This window comes from Scyliorhinus canicula, chromosome 13, assembly GCF_902713615.1.
Source record: "Scyliorhinus canicula chromosome 13, sScyCan1.1, whole genome shotgun sequence".
Classification (NCBI taxonomy): domain Eukaryota; kingdom Metazoa; phylum Chordata; class Chondrichthyes; order Carcharhiniformes; family Scyliorhinidae; genus Scyliorhinus; species Scyliorhinus canicula.
Window position 1 is genome coordinate 92,596,234 of NC_052158.1, and position 24,653 is coordinate 92,620,886.

The window sequence follows — 24,653 nt, forward strand, 5'->3', positions numbered from 1 at the left end:
GAATAAATTATTTATGTTTTCTTCATTCTTCATTTAAAGAATAAATAAACAAAATTAAAGAAGTAGGTAATACTGACTGATGATTATAAGAATGGTGACCTTTCAGGGAGACCAAGTGCCAATTTTGTTTAAAAACCATCACCGAAGTGGTTTCCTGGTGTACAGGATTTAAAATAAGCCTTCAGTTAGGTTCAACAGGAAGAGGAAAGATGCCTTTAAATGGCTATCATTGTAATGGCTAGGAAAGAGAAGAGCTCAAAATATCAGTCCCAAAGGTAAGCCATGTCACAAGATGATGGTACTCAGCAGAAAGAAAATATATTATTTTGGAACGTATATTGCTGGAGTGGATATCTGACGTGCATACGTGACTTTTTTTGCATCCTTCAGCTCAAAGATCTTTTGTATCATAACTTTGAGTACAAGATAAAATTGGTATGATGAGGACAACAGGGCATCTGGGCCTTTGGTGAATGGTGGAAGCAGTGGTATAACTCCTTATCAAATTAGCTTTAAAGATTAAGAAAGCAGCATACAAGTTACTGTGAAGGATGCAAATTAAGAGTAAAATCAGGCAGGCAAAGAGAAATGGAGAGGGAAAGAAAGATCAGATTCAGAGGAGAAAGAAAATAGGAAGGGGAAAATAAGATGTGGCTTTCATATCTTAGAATTTACCACATGGAGGAATGAGACATCAGAATAAGTAGCTCAGATTCTGAACCAGAGGCATTGATTGATGTTGCATTAACATTCAGCACACTTAAAAAGTTGCATGTGCTATTAATTATTAGATTCAACTTTCTGTGGTGAGTTTAATGGACAATTAATGTGCATTTCCAGCAAGGGCTTAAAGATAACAGGGTGGTTAAGGTGAGATGATGTTCATTTAAAGTAAATAGTGAAGCACCATAAAACAACCAGAAAGTTCTGGAAATTTGCACTTTTCTACACCTCATAATCCCCTGAATTTGCTGGTTGATCTTCATATTAATGAGACTTGCAATGTTAACACACCTTTATTTTAAGAATGATCCGGTTCATAGTTTTGACATTTCTCTCAAAACCATCAGTACATTGTGCACAAATTCCTTTCAAGATCTGTTTCTGTTGTGTGGTGAGAGGAAGCAACTACTTTGTGCATGGTCTATTTCTGCAAACAGAAATCCGATGAATAACCAGTTAATTTAGAGGTAAATGAAAGGAAAAGTTTGTAGAAAATGAGAGCAATATCCCTTCGTCAAACAATATCACTGTCCTTGGCCCAATCATCTTAATCAGTTACTTTTCCTTCATCATATGGTCAGAAGTGGGGATGTTTGCTGATGACTGCACAATGTGCAAAACCATTTGCGACACTCATACTGAAGGAATTCAAGTCCAAATGCAACAATATCTAGGCTTGGGCTGACAAGTGACAAGTAACATTTGCGCCACATGAGTACCAAGCAATGATCATCTCTCACAAGAGATTATTTAACCATAATCCCTTGACACTCAATAGCATTACAATCACAGAATCCCCAGTATTAACATTCTGGGGGTCGCCATTGACTAGAAGCTGACCTGTACCAGCCATGTAAATACTGTGGCTACAAGAGCAGGTAAGAGGCGAGGAATGCTGCACCAAATACTCGACACAATCTACAAGGAACAAGTCAGGAATGTAATAGAATACTCTTCACTTGCCTGAATGTGTGCAGCTCCATCAACACTCAAGCATGACACCATTCAGGACAAGCAACCCACTTGATTGGCACTCCACCTACAATCACTCGCTGCCTCCACCACCAATGCACAGTGATAACAGTGTGTACCATCTACAAGGTTGGCTGCAGGAACTCGCCAAGCCTCCTTAGACAGCACCTTCTAAACCCTCGGATTCTACCATCTAGAAGGGCAAAGGCAACAAACACATGGTTACACCACCAACTGGAAGTTCCTCTTCAAGTTACCCCACCATCCTGACTTGGAAACTTCGCTGTCCCTTCACTGCTGCTGGGTCTGAATTCTAGAACTACCTCCCTAACAGTACTGTGGGTATACCTACACCACACAGGTTACAGAGGTGCAAGAAGGAAGCTCACCACCACTAACTCGAGGCAATTAGGAATGGACAATACATTCTAGCGTAGAAGGTGACGGCCACACCCTGAGAAAAAATATTTCAAAAGTCAAATTGGACTTTTGACACAACTTTGGGCAGCACGGTAGCATTGTGGAAAGTGTCCAAAATTGCCCTTAGTGTTGGGTGGGATTACTGGGTTATGGGGATAGGGTGGAGGTGTTGACCTTGGGTAGGTGCTCTTTCCAAGAGCCGGTGCAGACTCGATGGGCCGAATGGCCTCCTGCACTGTAACTTCTATAACTTTGCAAGTGCCAGATGAAAAGTTGGAATCTACGGGTTGAGCTTGGGTGGAATTTCAACTGTTTACAACCACAAGGCTGAAAATGTGCAACTATAATCGGATTCTTGTTGCAACATGAGTTGTACCACAAAATAATTTTTCAGTATAAAAGGCCAGCTCACTTTTGTAGTACAATTATTGATAAAACAGGAGAACTGGATTGTCCCAAAACCCATGCTAAAAGAGTGGAACTGCTGTGCAACAGAAATCTGATTATTGAAGAGATCAAAGCCCTTTTAGTTGAGTACTCCGGAAAGCAAACGCCTTCAACAAATCGCCTTCTATTTAATGGGCCGTGAACACATTGAAACCAGCAAACCTAGCAAAACATGCTAAGGGCATTAAGGATTAACCAGCAAAGGAAAATGAACCAGAATTTTCTGGATGGTTTGTTGAACACACTATGCTGGGATCAGTTCCATGTCAATCAGAGCATTTCAGGGAAGCAGCGTTTAGTTAACCAATTGTTAAATGTCAAAAGGTGATGTTTGAATTCCTGAGACGACTGCTCTTTTATAGTAGCTATGTTAAGATCTCTGGAGAATAGTATTGTCTTTAGTTGTTTAAGAATTCAAAACCTCAGCTATTTACTGAAAGATTGAAGCCACAAGGTTCACTCAATCAATTTTAATACATCAAAATCAAAGAACATGAATATTCGGAACTACTTTCATAACACTTTAATCTAACTGACTATTTAAGATGTAAAGATATTAAAAGTACAATGAATACAAGTTGCTTACAATCTTTCTAAACCAACCTCCTTGACTTCATTTTCCTTCTACATCTGTTTGAATGGCATCCTAAAACTCAAGTCAGGTACTTATCCAAAATTGGTAGATTAATCACTTGGTCTGAGTGCCACTTCAAAGATTTGTATCAGGATTGAGTGTTTTTGGGTCGTCTTCCTTCGGGCAAGGTTTTTCCTTCAAATCCCCTCCATCTCTATCTCCCACTGTCTTTCATACTCTCTCTTTGAAGAGTGATCTGTGCTGTAGTATCTGTAGAGAATGTTAGTAATTTTAAAAATAAACTCTTTGTTCTGATATAAAACCTTTTTGGGCAGAGTTTCTACTCTGTGTCCATAAGGCAAGCCCAGTGTTACTCTTGTCAGCCAGCTCTATAGATTTGTGTTATTTTCTTCTCTCCACTTTCTCCTCCTTGTCGCCCACTCCAAAGTAAAATTGGAACTCTGCATTAAACTGCTGGCCAATCGGTATAAAACTTAGTATCTATTAGATTTCAGTTTCCATACATCCACAGCGTGTCTATACTTCTTAAATGTGTGTGTTTGACCAAGTGCTTTTTTTGTATTTATACAGAGTATTCTTCATTGAAAAATTCAACTTTTCTCTGAAACAAGCCAGTTTAATCAACAGGTAATTAATTTATGGCCAAGTAAGTGGACCTGATTAATCTTGAATTACTGTCCAATATTAGGGCGGCATGGTGCCTCAGTGGTTAACACTGCTGCCTTGCGGCGCCCAGGACCCAGGTTTGATTTCGGCCCTGGGTCACTGGCCATGTGAGTTTGCACATTCTCCCCGTGTGTGCATGGGTCTCCCCCCCCCCCCCCCCCCCCCCCCACACACACACACACACACACACACACACACACACAACACACAAGAAAACAATCTATTCTCGAGCTGTTGAAAGTTAATAATGGACGAAGCACTTCAAAGGTTTGGTGTCTCGTTTAAAAAAAAAACTTAAAGCAATAATTGTAAACGCCATTCTTGCACTTGAATTAGAAAATCCTAATTTTTTTGTTGCGTTCTGTTTATTTGGCTTGGATTTTTAAACCACTTTTTTTTCAGCAAGTTGTGCCTGCTTTCTTTCTTAAAAGATTAATACGCATGAATTAAGATTCTCTTTTTCGAGGCGTATTTTAAATATGATTATTTTCCTCACTGGAATAATCAGAATATTTTGACCGTTTGTTGGTGATGCATTCTGGTCAGTTGGGTTACCCTACATTCCGCTATCATCATCCTTCAGTAAGCACGTGGACGGGGGGCACAGAAAATGAGAGAGAATCCTTGGAAATATTGAGATAAAAGCAACCAACTGCGGATGTTGGAATATGAAAGAAACACAGAAAATGCTGGAAACTCTCAGGTCTGGCATTATCCGTGGGGAGAGAACAGAGCTAACATTTGGAGTCTGGATGTCTGTCGGAGCTAGAGAGAACTGGAAAACGCGATGAGATTTAGACTGGGGGGGAGGGGGGGGGGTGGCTGAGGCAGTGGGCTGGATAGAGAGTCAGCGAGAGTTGGAGGCTGGGGAGAAATTGACGATGTCGTGGACAAAGGACAAGCAGAATGTAAATGGTGATTGAGGCTATGATGGGTGCTGATAGTGGCAGATTGAGACCAGAATGTGTTCATGGCAGAACAAAAGTAAGCAGTGTGTCGAAGGACAACCTGGAACAGGGTAGGGAGGGATGGTGGTAAGGAAAAACCAAGATGGAACGCAGGATGGAAGAAATGAAAATAAATTGATAGAAATGAGAATGGGGTAAAGGTGAAAGAGCGAGAGAGAGAGTTCAGTCTAAGGTTGTTGAACTGCCTGCTAAGTCCGGAAGACATTAAATGCCTAATCGGAAGATGAGGTGATGTTCCTCCATTTTGCTTCGGCTTCTCTGGGACATTGCTGCAGGCCAAGGACAGACATGGGGACCTGAGAGCAGAATGGTCAGTTAAAATGGCAAGCATTAGGAAGGTCTGGATGCTGGGTCGTCCACAAGCATGACCCAGACCTTGCTGTCATTTGCCATTTCCACACGCCATCTTGGTCTCATGTCCACATGTGCACCCTTGGCCTGCTGCAGTATTCCAGTGAAGCCCAACGCAAACTGAAGGAATAACACATCTCCAGTTAGGCACATTGCAGTCTTCCAGACTTAACATCAAGTCAACAACTTCAGGCTATGAACTCCCTCCTCCACCTTCACCCCATTTTTAGTTGTCAGTTTATTTTCACTTCTTCTATTGATTCATTTTTCCATCCCAGCCTTTCATACTGGTTTTCTCTTACCACTGTCCTCCTCCCATCCCACCTCACTAGGGCCATCTGTGTCTTGTCCCAGGTTGTCCTTTGACACAAAGCTTACGTTTGTTGTGCTATTAACATATCCTGATCTCTGAATTTGTCATTATTAGACCCTTCTTACCATGATGACCACCATTCACATTCCCTTTGTCTATGACATCTGTCAATCTATTCCCCAGCCTCCACCTATTGTAGACCCTCTATCCAGCCCTACAAAGCTTTGTTTTGAATAATGTCCTACCAGACTCCGCCCCCCCCACTCCCCTCTGCAACAGTATAAACCTCATTCTATTTCCAATCCTCTCTAGCTCTGACAAAGAGACATCTAGACTTGAAATTTTAGCTGTTTCTCTCTCCACAGATGTTGTCAGACCTGCTGTAAATTTCCAGCATTTTCTGTTTTCGAACTTGGAAGCATGATATTAAGAATCTAGAAACCAAACTCATCAACATCATTTACTTTAGTTTGTAATTTTTCTTGCCCAAGGTCAACTGTGGTCCAGCTCTCAGCTTCACTATATTTGAGACTTTCCGTACACTATCTGTTGTATATTGCGTCCATCACCTTTGCTCCAGGCTCTCATGTTCTGGGATTTCTGGTGAATACAGTAGGAAACAATGCATTTTGGGTTGTGTGTGGTGTGCTGGTCACATTGGTTACTCTGAAAGGGGAAACCAGGTTGTTTTGCTGGGAAGAAGGTGCAAGATATTCATGCCTGTAAACAATGACATGAACAGCTAAGTTGACGATAGTTAGATGGTTGGCCTCAGCCAGAGAAGTATTAAGATTGGCAGATTTTATTAACAATTGCACTTCAATCTGTCCGTTTAATTCCAAATTAGATTAAGAAAGTTGAGACTCCAGAGGATAGTTAATTAGCATTTCTACCTGGCTATGTGATTCATGTTGCCATGGCGATAGGCTTTGAGGGAGGGCGGAAGTGAAGAGTGTAGGAAGCCCTTGGATGAGCAGATTGTGAATTTTCCTGATATGTCTCTGAACCTCATAAATGGGGTCCATCTGCAAGAATCGCAGAGAGATAAAGACAGCAAGTCTCTATGGTTCACCATGCAAAGATACAAGAGGGAGCTTGTGCTTGGAATGAAAAAATAATAATTTGAGGCTTTAAACAAGCCTGGAAGCTTCATTTAGCTTTGACTACAGGGAGGGATCTTCAAGGTGACTGTCACTAAGAAAGCCAGTTTGGGGAATTAGAAGTTATCTAGCTGAAAAAATAAAGGAAGGAAGCCCCTGGGAGATGAGAATCACTTTGGGCGGGCTCCAGGAGAATAGAGTGCTTAAGAGGTAGAGTGAAGTATAACAGCGGAGGAAGATTTTTGGTTGCATTAAAGCATTAACAAGGGATTTTTTTCCTGCAGTTTAAAGTATAATTTACAAAATAATATTTAGGCAATTTTGCTTTTAGTTAGTTTGTTATGGTAAATGTGCTGAAACTTAATTTTGTTGTGCAGTTCCTTGAATGGGTCCCTGGGAATTAAAATTTATGGTTGTTTTTCTTTTTTAGCATTGTGTACATTCTCTCTGCTCCAGCTTCACCTGTTCTGGGACTTCTGGTGGATAAAGTAGGAAAGAATATATTTTGGGTGATGTTTGCTGTACTGATCACATTGGCTTCTCACATGATGTTGGCATTCACGTTCTGGAACCCTTGGATTGCCATGGTAACACAACTCAATAGGTTAAGGAAACTTTAATTGTGTCTTGTCCTGAAGATTTTTATTCCCTTCACATGTTTTAATAAGAGGGGAGGAGAGACGGACAGAGGTTAAAAGAGAATAATTTGGAATCAACCACAAACAAACACACTATGACTTCAACTATCATTCAGTAGCAGCTAGGTTCATTACTCACGCTTGTTAAACATAAAATCAAAGTTGGTTGTGAATAGATATAATTCATCTGTCTAAGCTGGTTTCCGACCCGATTCCCAAAGTATTAGTGTATTCGTTCATTCCTACCCAAATCATTTTTGTGTCAAGCCTAATAGAAATGCTTTACAGAATTTAGCACTTTTCTCCCCATCCCCCACCCTTGCCACTTTTCAATAAGAAATCTGATTCAATTGTTTTGATGCTTCAAGGCTCTAAAGTTGTGATTATAACTGCAAAATAGCAAAGTGCTGTGGAAATGAGGAATCTACTGCAGTTGAAATAGAATGAAGACCTTAAAGCTTCAGATTTTTATTTCAGATTTTGTAGGTAAATCTGTGCAGGATACTTTTCTCCAGTAAGTAGAACCTTAACCTATTTTCTGTGGTTGTCATTCTCATTGGCCAAAGGTTTGAAAAATCACACATTTTTGTTTTTCTTCCCACACGTAGTGGTGCACAAGACAGACGTACATCTTTTCCCTTAGCGAAGCTTTTCCTGGAACACATCTCTGGCCTGTTGCTTAGAGGCTTATACCTTGAGGGACACCACTCCGCATCAAGAATGGCGGAACAAGAGTCTCTCCCACCTGCCATTGGCGAGGTGGAAGGATTTCACAGGTTGATTTCCAACCTGTTGACCACGTTATGAATGCTCCTTCCTTGGCTATCAAGTCCTGGGGTGGGACTTGAACCTGGAATTTCAGGCTCAGAGGCAGGGATGCTACCCACTGCGTCACAATACGTCCGCTGTCTCACTTCTGCAGACTAGAACATTTCCACTAGCTTTATTCATTTTGAGGCCAGTTTTTAAAAAAAGGCTTTGCTTTCAGGTACAGATTTTTAAGTGTTTTTTTTATTTCAGTGTCTAATGGGACTATCCTATTCTTTGCTTGCCTGCGCATTGTGGCCAATGGTGGCCTTTGTTGTTCCTGAACACCAGCTGGGAACAGCTTATGGCTTGTAAGTAATAACAATCCAAATCACTTCAATATGGCTGTAGATATTTGTAGATTAAAGTAAGCTGGCAGCAAAGAGTTTGGATGCCATGGTTGGAAGGAAAATATCAAAGTGTACTTGATGTTTGTAAAAGTAGTATCTGTGGTCTGTCATCTTAGTGGAGCTGAGGTCAAGTCGTTAATGCAATCTGTCCTCAAATGAGGCTTTGCAACTTCACAGCTGTAAAAATTAACCTCTATTTGTTTTCCACCTGTTTGCAGTACAGGTGAACTGTTGATGCACAGAACACCCAAATATGTGCTGATAACTACAGGAAGGGGGCCTAACTGTTGAATCACATGAGTCCTAATTTTGTGTAATGACCTGTTTTGTGACAGTTTATTGGAAATGTTTTCAAAATCCACACTCCATCCACAGGTTCCCCCTTACCTGTCTTACAAGTTACACCTCAAAAAAAAGTTTGAGCGATCATGATTTCCCTTCATGAATCTGTTGACTCTGCTTGGGAGTTACCAGGAGTTATTGTGAATTGTGCCAGCAGGCTGAAACCTGATATCCCCAATTGGCTTCTATTTGTATTTTTTTTGTGCCTTTGCTTTCTTTTCCATAGCAACCGCCAGTTACCAGATCACTTCTCAGAAATGATCTCACTGCCAGTTGCACCAGCCTTTCCAGAATGTTGTTGGTTTCACTTTGACCAGGGGACATTACAAGAATACAAGCTTTTTGCAAATTGCAAAGTTCATCAAACTGCGTAAATTGCTTTGTTCACATTTAAGACCTTTGTTTTGGATGCAATGAAATTACTTTAAGATTCAATAGAAAATTCTGTACTATGGTGGCCACTCTTCCAGAGAGGGGTCTTTACCAGAAAGTTATTAATTAACATTTTCTCTTTGCAGAGAGCTAGATTGAAAATAACCTGTCCAATAATTGATTTCTCAATATGGTGATTTAGAATAGTTGAAATCTCAAACACAGTTTTAAGAAGATTAGACAGATGGTCCTGAGGAACATGAGTGGGAAACTTAACCGACAAGATTGCATTCGCATGTGCACTGGATGGACCTGAATAAGGATAGAGTACCTGAAGTTCAGCCTTTAAGAATTTTTTTAACGTTTCCACTGCAAGCTTTTTATAATCTCAAAATGAGATTCCTCCATATTGGCTCACATGGGATCTTTGGCTTAAGGCCAACTTGTCACATGATGCGTTGACACAATTTTAGGAAAATCCTCATTTTATTATAGATTGTAAACTGATCATGTATCCTGTTCCACAACTGGACAAGTCTTTGCCTAGAATGTGCATGAAGAAGATTTTCTTAATTCATTTCAACATTTAGTATTTGTGTTGTCTGCTTATTGTACTCTTAAGGTTGCAGTGGTGTAAAATGAATTTGTGTAGTATAAACAGGTCATTAGATTTAATGAAGCATTAACATCACAAAAACATTCTCTTAGGACCTTGGTGTTAGCAAATTGGCTGCTACATTTCCTTTATTATCATTGTGACTACACTTAAGATTTGTTAAAGCCATTGCATCTTTTCTTCATCACTCTTCTTGAATGTTCCATGTTGAGCACCCTCCTGTTTCACAGTCTTGAGGCACTGAATGTTGAACTACTTTAAAAATATTTCAGATTATGTTTTTCTTTGCAGAATTCAACAGTTTGTAAGCTTGTATTTTTTTCCCATTTTAATGCTTAGACATGTCATTTCAGCATGCAGTCCATACAAAATTTGGGTCTTGCAGTGATTTCAATTGCTGCAGGTTATATATTGGATTCCAAAGGATATCTACTTCTCGAGGTATTTTTCTGTGCTTGCCTTTGTGGTAAGTATTGTATTTTCAGCACTAGTTTTTCTGTGACCATTTGGATGGCTGGTACTGTTGACGTTTAGTGAATTATATTTCAACTTTAGATGGGCCAGTCTGACCAGCATAAATACTAAAATATCAAGATTTATGACTTGAAAGGAAATATTGGTGCTACGTTAGTCCTCAATCCTTAAGATATTGAATGTTAATTAACAATATAGAACTGTTATCAAAGCGTACTTAAAAAAAGTAGATGGTGTGAAAATGGGACCTTGTGTTACATTGCCAAGGAGACTGATAATTTTAAAAAGAAATTGAGCTTCCACTGACAGAATCACACAATATTTCAAGTCAAGGCATTCACTAACAAACTAAAAGCAACATTGAAACACTATTTTCATAAGCAACATATTCTAAACTAGAGGAAGATTTCCCATTGACTTCTAAAATGACTGACTATATAAGTTCATTAAGTGGTCACTTCTCCGGAAACAATTCAAGTTGACTTTTTTTCCTTTCCCACCTGGATACCTCTTAATCCCAGAACAGTCGTTCACAGCGCAGATTCATCTCTCTAGCCAAGACTAGGCAAATCTTCTACCATAATTTGAACCCTTTCAAAATTGGTTTCTTTAACCCGAGTGGAGAATCCTGTCTGCATTCTGTATGGTGAATAATAGAGACTTGCTGACTCTATTTCTCTCTGCTCTCTCCCTTAGGTTCTTGTAGACAGATTGTGTCTGAGAGTTTCAGGGATATCTGGCCTTGTATCCAGGTAGAAATGCTAATTAGCTATCCTCTAGACCCCAAATTATCTCTGTTAAGTAAACAGTTTAAAGTGTACCGTTTACAAATGCTGACACTCTAACATCTGTAACGAAATGACTGTCCACTCTTAGCACAGTCGCTTAGGTCATTGTGTTCAGGTGTGACTATCTTGCACCTTATTCCCAGAAAACAACCTGAGGCCCTCCCCCGCCACTTTTAATATTCAACAACCAAGCCAGCCAGCCAACCTTGTTGTCGGGCAGACTTCAGAATCTGTTACATGACCTCTCCACCCCTCCAGTTTTCTCCAAAATAATTCAAGTTCCAAAACATCATAACTGGTCTGATTAAAGGTGAATTTTGGTTTATTTTGCCATTTAGAAAAACTGCCTTGGGTATAACAATTATAAGTACTTGGGATTAGTTTGATTCCGTTTTGAACAAGTTTTCAATAAAATAGAACTAGGTAGTACTTTTATTGCGACATTATTCTATCTTTTTGAGTTCTGGTGTGTCATCTATATATGGTGGAATGAGTAGTAATTTGGATGGCTGGTACTGTTGACGTTTAGTGAATGATATTTCAACTTTCTCTCTCTACCACCAGCACAAACACCCTGAATAATGGTGGTTAATTGGTGGAACATAATTTTGTTACAAAACAATAGAAAAGTATTCTGTGACCAGGAATGTGATGGGTTGCATTACCCTAAATTGAATGTCGTTACCTCTCCTGGTGAGGAGGTGTTCCTCCACAGAGGCCCGTAGTATTTTAACCAAGATCATTGTTTCCTTAAAATGCCATTCTGTGGTGGTGTCTTTAACTTGTTTCTTTCAAATGTATTCTCTTCTAAAATTATATCAAAGTGCTTTCTCATACAATCAAAATTTATAATGTTAGTGTTCATGCTTTGCAGCTGGTTTTTATCCTTACCAAGGCCAGAAATATAAATTCCAATGTCTTCGGATAGGTTCTCCAAATCATAGAGAAATTTTAGCAGGCATCTATTAGAAGATTAATATAAGATGGCACTCTTCGCATGAAATATAAATTGTTGTTCCTTTTACATTTGGTGTTCTTGCGAATGTCCTGAGTGCAAAATGTAAAGCTTCAACATGTTCTTTCTCAGCGATACTCAAAAAGCTTTAATTCTGAGACTAGGTTTGCATGTACCTTCTTGGTTTTTTTTTCAGTTCAATGTTGCATATTTATCAGTTTTTCTTTTTATCTTCCAGTGGCATTTATAGCTGTTGTAGCGCTCTACTTTGTGGATCTGTTGTCAGGTATGAACAAAGCAATGACATTTTTCTTTACATCACGCTTACAAAGTGCCTCCAAAATTATTCGTAATGATCTTTGTTTTAAACGTTTTAGAAGGTGACCTCAATGTGACCGCAGGGAATCGTTTAAAACGGCAAGCTGTTGCTGCAGAAGAGTGAGTACTCTTATTTGGTTGAAGCGGCCGAGGTTTTAAAACTTAGATCAATGAGTGTGTAAGAATGGGAGACTAAAAATTTGGTTAACACTGCCAGTAATTGAAAAATGTGGTTAAGTTTCAAAGATTAATGTGCAATTAACTGTTTTGAGAGATAAGTCCGCTTTTTACTGACTACTTATATTTAAAACATTTGGATATGTGAATTCTGTGAGCAAATCACCTTTTTGTTGAGAGGGGGGGGGTGAGAAAAATAAATCATTGCAGACAGATATTAATGTCTCAATAGCCCAAACTTTCAGTAATCTCTACTGTGTTTAAGAACTGGCATTCGACAAAGCTTCTAGTGTGGGCATTTCCCAGTTTCAATGTATCTCCTGTAGCTGTAGCAAATGCTGTGATATCTAGGGAGAAAATAATAATCTTTATTGTCACAAGCAGGCTTACATTATCACTGATGAAAAAGATTGGATGTGGAACACACCTTTTGTGCATATGGTTTTAAAAATCCATTAAATTTAATAAATATTTTGGGGCAGCACGGTGGCGTAGTGGTTAGCCCTGCTGCCTCACTGCGCCAAGGTCCCAGGTTCGATTCCGGCTCTAGGTCACTGTCCGTGTGGAGTTTGCACATTGTCCCTGTGTTTGCGTGGGTTTCGCCCCCGACAACCCAAAGATGTGCAGGGTAGGTGGATTGGCCACGCTAAATTGCCCCTTAATTGGAAAAAATAAATAAATTGGGTACTCTAAATTTATATTTAAAAAATTAATACATATTTAGAGACCAACAAAGGATATGGGTGGGAAAAAAATGCCTTATCTGTTATTTTAATGCATTATTTGTCAATATTCACATAAAAACAAGCTAATACAAGTAGAGTCACCAAGAAACATTAGGTGATTGAGAACTTTGATACCCCTGTTCTAGTTAACTGTTAATACATAGCTCCATTTTGGACTCCCTGGCATCTTTTACATGTCAATGTAGCAATCTCAGGTGTAGGTCAGTGGATTGGAAACTCTGAATTCTCTCATGTACAGCCAGTCTACCATATAGACCACAGAATCCCCTCAATTTCGGTAAGCCCATGGACAGCACTGTAGCACAGTGGCTAGCACTGTTGCTTCACAGCGCGAGGATATCAGCTTCGATTCCCGGCTGAGTCACAGTCTGTGCGGAGTCTGCAACTTCTCCCTGTGTTTGCGTGGGTTTCCTCCAGGTGCTACGGTTTCCTGCCACAAGTCCCCAAAGATGTGCTGTTGGGTAATTTGGGCATTCTGAATTCTCCCTCAGCGTACCCGAACAGGCACCGGAGTGTGATGACTAGGGGATTTTCACAATATCTTCACTGCAGTGTTAATGTAAGCCTACTTGTGACAATAAAAATTATTATTATAAAAGGATATCCTAAAAATTAAGAGACAACTAATAATATCTGAGAAGTAAAAACAGAAAATAATTGAAATACTTAGCATATAAAAGATCACGGATCTGAGACATTAACTTGTTTCTCTCTCCACGTTGCTTGATGTGCTGAGTATTTCCAGCACTTTCTGTTTTTATTTCAGATTTCCAGCATCCATTGTATTCTGCATTTCGATTAATGATTCCTTCTACACTATTTAGGGCAGTGCATGTTTTTTTTTGGAACGGTTATTTAAACCGCTTACTTTCTGAATACAGAGTCATACAGTATTCCATTCTATGTAGCTGAACTATTGGATTGTATAAGGCTTGAGAAATTACTGAAAACGGCAAGGTCCTAGAAACCCACTGAAGTTGGCAATTTGACTCTCACTTCTGTCAGCTACTCATGTCTTGCCTGGTAAAGATAAAGCATCACAGTAAGGTGACTGGCTCCATCTTAGCAGAATGACAGCGTGCACCCGCTGAATTGTATCTTCTGCTGGTTGGTCAGCATGGTTGCTGGCACAGTGGTTAGCACTGCTGCCTCATGGCTCCACGGATGCGGCTTCAAATCTGACCTCAGGTGACTGTCTGTGTGGAGTTTGCACCTTCTTCCTGTGTCTGTGTGGGTTTCCTCCCACAGTCCAAAGATAGGTGGTTTAGCCATGCTAAATTGCCCCTTAGTATCCAAAAGGTTAGGTGGGGTGACTGGGTTACAGGGATAGGGTTGGGGCAACGACTTAAGTAGGGTGCTCTCTTCAAGGGCCGGTGCAGACTCGATGGGCCGAATGGCTTCCTTCTGCACTTTAGGGATTCTATTCTATTCTAATAGAACGGTGTCTGTCGTTAAGCCAGTTATTCAGAGTAGCTCCTCTTCTTGCCGTATAGTATTGTTGGAAAATTGTATGTGATAAAATGTTTCAATATTTTTGTAGCGAAGAATATCATGTTTGACTAAAACTGTTGACTCGGGTAAAATGTCAGTTTTAACTCTCCATGTTTTTCGGTTTTTTTAATGACCTTGATGGGATTCAATCCAGTATTATAGCATTGAACGTAATGTGGTAGCAGCATTGAAAGATTTTGCAGTATACAATACAGTTGCAACGAGAAGATTTGTTTTTCATTTGATACGTTCCAAAATTGACTAATGTTTTGTCACTACTTTTATTGCACATATCCTTCGGCTTATTTCTGTGCAATCGATTTAAGCAGCAAATTTCACAGCTATGAATTCACTGATGCTGAAAAAAACTTTCCTGTATTTTCTTTCGAGCGAAATTGCTCAACGCTTTGATATTATAAAACAGTAAAACGCCACCTGTTTGAAAATCCCAATTTCGATATCAAATGTTTATTGTAAAAACAGTATTCACTTTGCTTACTTTTCTTTGCTCTTGTGTGTAGCTCAACCTGACAATTGTCAAATTGTTTAAGCTTTTTGCTTGAAGATAACTGTTCTGTCTAAACTATCCTGCTTAAAAGTTTAAATAGCAATCCATTGTGCTTTAAGCATATGGTTAAGTATATTTAAACGTGACCTAGTCATCTATGTTTTTATTGAATTGAATGAATCTATTACCTACGCCAGACGGGATGTAATATAAAAGCTTCAAGCTCTAATTTGTACCAGAAATCCAAATTCTACCATACCTTGAAGGTTTTTACTATGAACTGTGAATCTTTTATATTGGGTTTTGCTGCTTTACTCTCCCAGATGCTGCTCTTGAATAGCTTCATTTATTTGCTTTGCCCAATACTGGGCCCTTGGCTCATTGTCTACAAATGGATTACCGTGAGCCATTTTCTTGGCAGTTTTGGTCAGTGGTGGGTTGCTATTGCTTTACACTCTCAGATTCTAGGAGAGGAGGCCCAAGCCTACCTCAGTCAGAATGGGAATCAAACCAGTGCTGTTGGTGTTACTCTGAACCACAGGCTAACCATCTGCAGCTTATAATATTTACTTCCTGCAGTGCTGGCATGCACCAATGGTCTACAGTAAAGGAAAGCTGTAGTTCTAGCTCTTAAAGCAATGATGGTGTATGCATGGCTAGACATTTTAAGTTTCAAAACAAAAAGTAATGAAACTTCTATCCATGAGCAGCTTAGTTTCTAGATAGTAAGAAGTCTTACAACACCAGGTTAAAGTCCAACAGGTTTGTTTCAAACACTAGCTTTCGGTGCTCGGTGCTTCGGTGTTTGAAACAGACCTGTTGGACTTTAACCTGGTGTTGCAAGACTTCTTACTGTGCTCACCCCAGTCCAATGCCGGCATCTCCACATCATAGTTTCAAGATGTGATTACTGAGGTTTCCATATTCTCCCTCCTGCTTTAAGTCTCCCAGTCTGATTGATCAACTGCTGCAGGGCACTCTGCTCTTTGACTCTGTCAATGCCAGTTACTGAGAGGAGGTTATGAGTAGTCTGATGAATTGAGCTCTAATTCTCTTTGTACAACCACCCAGCCCAGCCCAAAGGTTAGTTGGAGGAATTGGCAGGTAGGACGAATGGTGACCTTCAAGCACAAACCAAATCTGGATTGGCCTGTTGGAGCTCCTGATGTGCTGTCTCACTAAGTACCAATGATCTATATCACTCACCAAGTTTACCTGTTTTGACAAAGGCATAATTTGCATATTTACTGTACGTCACCCACTGAGGAACGGCTTGCAAATGATCTTATCCTGTTTCAATTGCTTTGCACACTCGATGCTTTTTATGAAAGAGGCTATTTTTCCTGCTGCTTGTCCAGCGTTTTCTGAAGTTCCTCTTTTTCTGCATCTGATTCCAATGACTTTAGTGAACAAAAACTAACCTCTTTCAAAGGAATTGGAAAAGTTATGATTGATCAAAATCTAGTTCAGAGGTAATTTCTTTTTCTTTTGAGGCCTGAAGCAATTGCTTGATTCTGATTGGTGAAGTTTATGTACTGCTTGATTGTAATGGTCTATTTCTGTTTAACAGTTCAATATACTAACGTGCTTCAATTTTTAAAAAATCCTAATCGTTGTCAGCTGCCCAGATATGTCTGCAGTTGATTACCTGTAAGACTGTTTAGAAACATAATATGTTAAGATGCCTTGTGTTCCATCATTGGGCCAACCTTTGCAAAGATTGAAGAAACTTGAGTTGTAGAGTTATATTAATGACTGAGATAATTAACATTAAGGTGCTGCAATCCTGAAGTTGCTGAACTGCACAAAAATTTAGAGTTATAGCTAATCGTAGACTTTTCCAGCCAAATAGTTTAGGTTTGCAAAATAGGAAACACAAGATATCTGTATAGTAAAATTATGGAATTGCTTCAAATAAAATGATTGGAAAATATAAGTTTTAATTTTTTTTACAATTTTTATTCCATTTTTCTACCAGAGGTTACAATTATTTTGTTTTCCTATAACGAACTGGCCAAATATTTGCATAATTGTTTGGAAAGTATGTTTGAGACTCTGCAGGACAAAGGTTTCCACACAATCACCCATGTTTCACCTGAATCTGGGCGTGCTTGTTGTGCACAGATTATTATTCAAGCACCGTTACTTTATTTTTTACTATAATTCCTGGCTATCTAATAGAAGTAATTGTGGACAATAGTTTTTCTAATAAATTGGCAATAGGAAATCCAGTCCTCTTCAAGCGAAGTCTCCTTAAAACTATTTTATCATACCCACATCTGAAAGTTTGTTTATATAGTCCAGTCATTAGCAGTAGGAATGGAACTATCCTAACATATAGACTTTATCTGACATCTATCCTTTATTGTTACTTTCCCAACTTCCTTTTCTGTAGTTTTGTCCTATTTTGTTTGGGATGCAGACTAGTGCTGTGGTTTCTCTCTCGGCTTTTTGCCGCTGCTTTGGGTCTCTTCCAGACTGAGTTTTGCTTAAATGAAATATGTGATGCAGCTAGGGGTTGTAAAGCTTTCTGATGCGTTCTGTTCTGAAGATATTTCAATCAATTGTGCTTGCAGCAACAATCAAGAAATAAGTAGTTTGTTATTCCATATCCACAACAGGAAAGCGATATAGGGACGACAATTGTGCTTTAGTATTTTAACGTCACAAATTTTGGCAGTTTCACAGAGTTCTGAAATTTTGGCATATCAGAGAGGAAAGGCAGAGCATTCCCTGTCCACAAAATGCATCGGGAGTGCAGTGTGCTGAAAGGATAAACACACTTGCTTGCAAGCCACTTCTCAGTGAGTAGTGTACGCTATCCCACACTGTACCTTTGGACCTGGCAAGTGTGCACGTATTAAAATGTTGGTAGTTGATACCACAATATAGAATGGAAAGAAACATTTGGATATGGCTTTTTCTTCGTAAAATAATGGAGGGGCCCCCAGGACCAGAACAGAAAATGCAGAAGACCATAAAATGTAAACGAGGAAGTTTCCTATAGAAAGTCAAGACATTTGGGAAAATTAGAATATTGCACATTTTATTCTGCACCCCGCACAAATTAATGTCTAGTTAGTCACATTCAAATCTTTGAATTTTGCTCCTTTGAAATGTTAATCGTCTTTATTGATGAGACTTTCACTTTGTAGAACAGATTTTTTTCATCACGTTTTAAATTTTAACGCTGGGGAAGTGTGATACATTGGTAATTTCAGAAGAATTAAGTTGTAAATAAGAGCAGTGACAAATTATGGAGCAGTTCCAGATATTCTGAAGCTCAGTTGATCTCAAACCTGTGCTCCTCTTTGGTAATTGTTAGGAACCGGATTGTGTGTTTGAAGGTTGCCATATGATATTTTACTAATTTTTGGTATTGAAAGGATTAGCCTTGAGTTTTCTAATCGGTGAAATGTCAGTGTTAATGTTTTCACTCTGCACTCATTTTTGTGTTGGTTGTCTTGGTCTGATGTATTCTGACTTGGTTGCACGTTCCAACATTTTGCCTTCAAGCACTATTATGGAGAAAGTTCAGGCATTAATACCAGTTCTTATGGTAAAAATGAAACTGTTAAATTCAATTTAATTTACAAGCTAGCAACAGTTGTCCAATTTATTGGGGTGATTAATAAACTTATTCTATTACACTCTGATTCAGTGGTGAATCGGACATTTAAGTGAACCCTTTGATTTATAACCTCATTTTGAACACCATAAATCTCTTGTGTAGGGTGTTTAATGACCCCCTTCTGATACATGAGGCTGCTACTCCGTTGTAACATATACCATGAGGTTTCAAAGTGATATTTGGAACTGGTAAAGATGACAATAAGGTTCTTTGCTTTTGACCCCAATTCTGAACCATCTTCCCCTAACTTCCTTGGCCTTGGTACTTCTTTGGAGTTCAGATAGAACTCTTAACCTTTCCAACAGCATTGCTAGCGGCTTGATTTGAACACTTGTGCCATGCAATTCATTCTTCAAAATCTGTTTTTAAAAATATTACTGATCCTATTTTTGGACAGCTCAGTTGCACCTCTGATTTAGGTGCAAGGAAAGGTTTGTCTCCTCCCCTCTTATGATATTTCTTGTCTTTATTGAGAGTTCCTAATAAGCTGCAGACACAGTGGAAGTGAAATTCAATGAAGCAAAAATGGCCATGAGGTTGGCAGAGTTGCTGCTTCACATCTGTTCTGTGCCATCTTAAGCCAGAGCCAATTTTTGCTTTAAATATTTAAATTCTGACAGCAAACTGATCCCCAACCAAGTGCCCAACTGCAGCTTGGTGGGGTATCAGCTGGCTGCTTCACAGAATTGGTCAGCAGGTTGGATCCAGGCAGATTCTCAAATGCACTGGCAGTAGACTGCAGTTGTTCTGTGTGCCCAAGAGGAACATTCCTGCTTCATTTGGGCACCCTGATTGGAGATTGCCCGACCTATGATGTTAATTACATTCCTGGTCCAAATCAGCTGCCACAGATTGCAACATGACATTTGGAGGCCTCACCTCCATTTTGTGTGCACAAAACAGATGGCCAAAGTTGAAATTCTCTCCCAGCACCATGTTATTAGTTTTTCCTTCCTGTATTTCCACTGTTTTTTATAATCAAGACTTACCATGTAATCGTCTATTTCTAGCTACTTAGACACTACTTCTAGACCACCTTAACTTTGTTTTTTCTTTCTAATCAGATTTTATTTGTGTTTTATTCTTTTCTACTTTGGTACCCTCCTGTGCAATAGTCCATCACTTGTCGCCACCACCTTTCAAATTGATTATTGTTTCTTGTTTTCACACTTCCAAACTTGCATCTTCATGAATGATATTGACTGTGGTCTGGATATACATCAATTTGGAACTGGGCTTGTTATTTAAATGAAAAGACAGCCTGACCACCGATGAACTAATCCATTAAAAAATGTCTCCATCACTTTATTTAAGTAAATCTAACAGATTGTAATCATGTTATCTGGTTTAAGTACTTGTCTGTTAGCCCTTTTGAATCAGAATAGTTTCTTATCCTTATTTCTCTTTAACTGAGATAAATATTGCTTGATAATCACTTCAGATCCAGTCAGAATCAATCACACTATGCGGAAGACTGCTAAAACTGCTGTCAGTGCTTTCCTCAGCCATATTTTTGAGTAGGCTTTTGGACATGTGCAGTCAAACAACAAATCGAATCACAGGAATGAATGGTATCTACCATTTAAAATTATATTATTTAACAAAGTGTGACACTCTAATTAGCTGTAGTAACTTGTGGCATAGGACTAACTATCTTGTAACTTTGGAAAGCAGCTTGTGTAACTGGAATGGAAACCCATAAGTGGTCATTTTAGTGTTCATAATTCCATGTAGCTGAATGCATAACAGTAATTTTCACCACAATTTTTTACAGATGAGAATTAGGACTAGCAGCTCTCGGCCAGAAGCACAAAGCCTTTCAGCATCAAAACATCAACTTGAAGAATATATTTAATGCACTAGAGATTTTGGAAGAGGGGGAGAAAAGCACTTAAATTAATTGAAAACCACTAATAATTTGGTTGCAATCAATTGTAATTTTGACAAAGGATTATAAAAGGCTGAATATTAAAATATGCAGTTGTGACGTTTTAGGTGGTCGTCAAATATTTTTGGTATATTTTCTCATTTTTAAGAAGGAGCCAAGTTGATGCCTGCTGAAATTGATAATGGTTGTAAAATGTGGTACATATGCATGTGGTGCAGGTCCTGTCATATCTAGTCTATTGTCAACATTTGAGTTGATATCCCATGAATGGGTAAGTTGTCTAATTTCGTTCTTACACTTGTAACCACTTGCATAGCATTGATTTTAGCTTGTGTGATAATGCTGATGAAAGTTGGATCACACTGTTGCGTCACTGAATGATGTTGAAGTTCTGAATAATGTTTCTTAAAAAGCAATTAGCTGCTTACTACTAAAACCATGCGTATTGTCTTCTAAACCAAAAAAAATAACAATGATGGATACTGTCAGTGAAACAATTGGAATGGCTATGTGAATAATACATTGTAGAAAAAAACATGCAGTACTTTTGTATTTGTGTATTGCAATGCACTTAGAAAATGCAAGACTGCTGGCCAGTCCATTTTCTATTTACTGTTTAAATGCATGTTAGTTTTTATTTGATAAACAAGTACAACTCATTTTTAAAAATTCTTTAAAGAATCACATTACATTATTTGCCACCTCAACTAAGAATGGAACTTCAATTAGTTGACAAAATCAGATGTACTAAACGCTCAATGTGAAAGGCTTTGTATGCTAAAATGAACTAACAATTCACAAACAAATAAATGGAAACCTAATTCATTTTATCTATGTCTCCTTTTCTTAGTGAACAAAAATACATGCTGCTCAAATTTCTGCTTGTGCTTTGCTCAAATTGTATTCTTGAACTTGTATAATGATACTTGATACAGGAGTGTCCAAGCTTTTGGCTTTGTGCATCGTATAAGTACAGACGACAAAGCCTCCGCTATGAATAATGTTCATTAAAGTACATATTTTGGCACAAGCAGATCTTGAACTTATCCACCATGAAGCAAGAGGTTGACGGGGGCAGTTTGCAAATCTTCGTCCCACAATTTAGAGAACAAATAAATTGAATAAGGAACGAAGGTGCAAATGGAGCTGTGTTACCTGGACTTTGGGTGCCACTTATGGTCCGAGGGAATGTAGATTGGACATTCCTGCTTAGTATCTGCATAACATGTGAAAAATAAACATGAAATTAGTGATCTCTTTTGATCAGTTCTTAATTAGCTTTATCATTAACTGCTTGCCATTTTGTTTGGTTTGAAGCCTGATCACACCAGTAATCTAAATGATTGCTGTAATGATTTGCTTTGTTCTGCAGAGCTGAGAAAGAGGAACTCATTCGTCAACAGCAAGTCGAGGACTTGGTTAGAATTCAACCAATGAATGCTTTTGCAGTAAGGAACAGATACCTTTCCAGACTTGGTGCACAAGTAAGAGAACGATATATAAAATTGATTTTAAAATATTTTAATATAGCATTGAGATCACATCAAATGTAAAGGAGTAGGGTAAGTTGCACGGTGATCACCTTCATTATGATTGTGCGATGGTGTGTTGAATATTCTCCACAGGAAACCAGAAATAAACTAAATGTCATGAACAGGCAGCTTGTGACTTACTGCACCCTAGATGCAGTGAATTCTACTGAACAGGGATACATCGTCCGGGATTGGTTTAAAGAGATATATTGGGCTGGATTCTCCGCCCATTTCTGGTGCGGTGCGCCCCCGAGATTTACCGTCATGCCAGCTGGCCACTGTGATTTCCCATTGTGGACAGCCCCACGCCGTTGGGAAATACCCGGGCTGGCGGCGCAAGGGAGAATCCCGATAGCGGAGAATCCAGCCCACTGTATTTTTAATTTGGTCTGGAATTCAGTCATTGATTTTCAAATCATGCCCCACTATTTTGCTTTCTAAATAATATTTTGCTTTATGCTGTTCACAGCATTCCAGGTTAGATGGCGATGCAAGAACTGAAAGATTTGTATATGTTTTAATTTTATTCATTAATTTTCTGTAAAATATGTTGTTTGCAAGATGTGAGATCTTTACCTGTTACTTTTGTTCTTGCAGTTACCAGAACATTGCAGCCTCCATGTCTCTGCACTGGCATATAGGAGTATACTCAAATAACTTGAAGATGCACAAGGAGAGAAAATTGCTGCCTTTTAATTGTCATAACTCTGAAGTTGATGAAAATGCATGGACATAAATCTTTTTTCCTAATTATTCATGGATACACTATCACAAAGTTGTTTATTTCATACATGCTGTTTTCTACTTGGAGAGATGAGGTTTTCAATATATCTAAAATTATAAATATTTTATTTGCATAATAGCCAATGTTTTAGTTGAATTGGAATATGAGTAGTTCAGAAACCTGAGCATTCTTAAAAAAAATCTGAATTTCAACAAGCTTGAACGTCTGGAAAATTCCAAAGTTTTTGGATAATTTACAGTTCCATAATTTTGGCGTTGTAATTTGGGCTGGAATCATTGTTAAAGTTGCAGTTGAACAATTCATAATTTTGTGAGCGCAGATACAAATTTTATTCAGTCTTCCAGCATGTTTTATCAACATGTCCAAGAAAGGTACATTCACTGTAAATTATATTTTTGTATTGAATAAAGTGTTTTTTAAATCCTTTAAGCCAAACTTTGTTATTGCCAAAAAAGGGGACATGGTTGTAATTAATTGCAGAATAATTTAGCAGGCAGGCCAGACAACACCATGATAATGGAATGAGGGACTTTGAAGTTGAGGATTTTAAATTTAATATGGCGCGTGTAAATCAGCAAGAATGTGGCGAATGGGCAAGTATGGGCAGGATGCAGGTGGCTGTTTTGTAGTTTTTCAAGCATGAAGCAAGAAAGTCCAACGGTAGTAGATGGGCTGAGAATACGGTCAGAATATATTGTAGAGGTGGCAGCACGTGTTAGATAGGACATGGGACTTGAAGTTTAATTTTGATCTGAGCATTTGTATCACAGCTTTACATGACTGTTTCAACCAGAGAAGTGTCAAAATGAGTGGGAATGGAGTGAAGGTTTGTTTAAAACAATGGCTTGGATGTTTCTGATCAATCAAGGTTGTATTCATCATTGATAGTGTCAGACAAGCAGTTGAACAACACAAGTGGTGGAGGGATCTCAAGGGGTGATTGACATGGACCTGATATTATTGGCTTACACACAGAAAAATTGACCCTGTGATAAATGGGTGATGCTATTTAGGGGAAAAATGTTTGTTGGACCTCAAACTTGGGTCAACTAGCATAATGAAAATGAAATGAAATCGCTTATTGTCACAAGTAGGCTTCAATGAAGTTACTGTGAAAAGTCCCCAGTCGCCACGTTCCGGCACCTGTTTGGGGAGGCTGCTGGTACGGGATAAAACACTCAAACTCTCAGATTATCATACAATCTCCTTTATTGTACCTTACTGTGAGGACTCTTAATTTTCTCTTCTAATAAGAATCGGTGGCGGTCCAAAAATACAAGTTTATTGTCAGTTACTCACTGCTGAACACTTGAATAAGGACTGCAGAACTGAATAAAACGTAGAAACGAAATATCAAACAATACAGAAAAAAGTCAAGCACAAATGAAATCACAAAACACAAACAAACAGATAGATGATTCAAGAATTCAGGGACAAAGAACCTGAACCACGGGGTCCTATTTTTAAGGAAATTCTTGTCTCTGGTTTAACTGCTCTGCATTAATTGGCTTCTACTTCTCCCGGTTTGTTCAAACGAATGTCTGTTACTTAGAAGATAAATTGTTAATCAAACATTGGACATTACTTAAGATTGATTGGTGCCTATCAAAATTAGCTCAGTGCTTGCGTGCGTAGTCTTACTGTGTTTCTCACGCTTTGCCATATTTCATAGCTGGCGGAGATCTAACTAAAATTGATTGGTTGATTACACACGGACCAC

The 24,653-nt window shown here is 38.7% G+C and overlaps 1 protein-coding gene across 2 annotated transcripts in view; it reads left to right on the plus strand.

Annotated features, from left to right (window-relative positions):
- The window catches only part of mfsd1 (major facilitator superfamily domain containing 1), a 61,200-nt gene extending 37,838 nt beyond the window's left edge, over positions 1-23,362 (plus strand). Inside the window, exons 10-17 of one of the 2 annotated variants that reach the window (XR_005462927.1) lie at positions 3,728-3,784; positions 6,986-7,142; positions 8,214-8,311; positions 10,034-10,146; positions 12,136-12,183; positions 12,275-12,335; positions 20,543-22,140; positions 22,786-23,362. Coding sequence is in view for 1 of the 2 variants with exons in the window: in XM_038816948.1 (XP_038672876.1) it covers positions 3,728-3,784; positions 6,986-7,142; positions 8,214-8,311; positions 10,034-10,146; positions 12,136-12,183; positions 12,275-12,335; positions 22,029-22,140; positions 22,786-22,845 (706 nt within the window). In the remaining variant the exon portion in view is untranslated. The remainder of the gene's footprint in view (positions 1-3,727; positions 3,785-6,985; positions 7,143-8,213; positions 8,312-10,033; positions 10,147-12,135; positions 12,184-12,274; positions 12,336-20,542; positions 22,141-22,785) is intronic. The other variant, XM_038816948.1, reaches the window with a different exon arrangement.
- Positions 23,363-24,653: the final 1,291 nt, after the last annotated feature.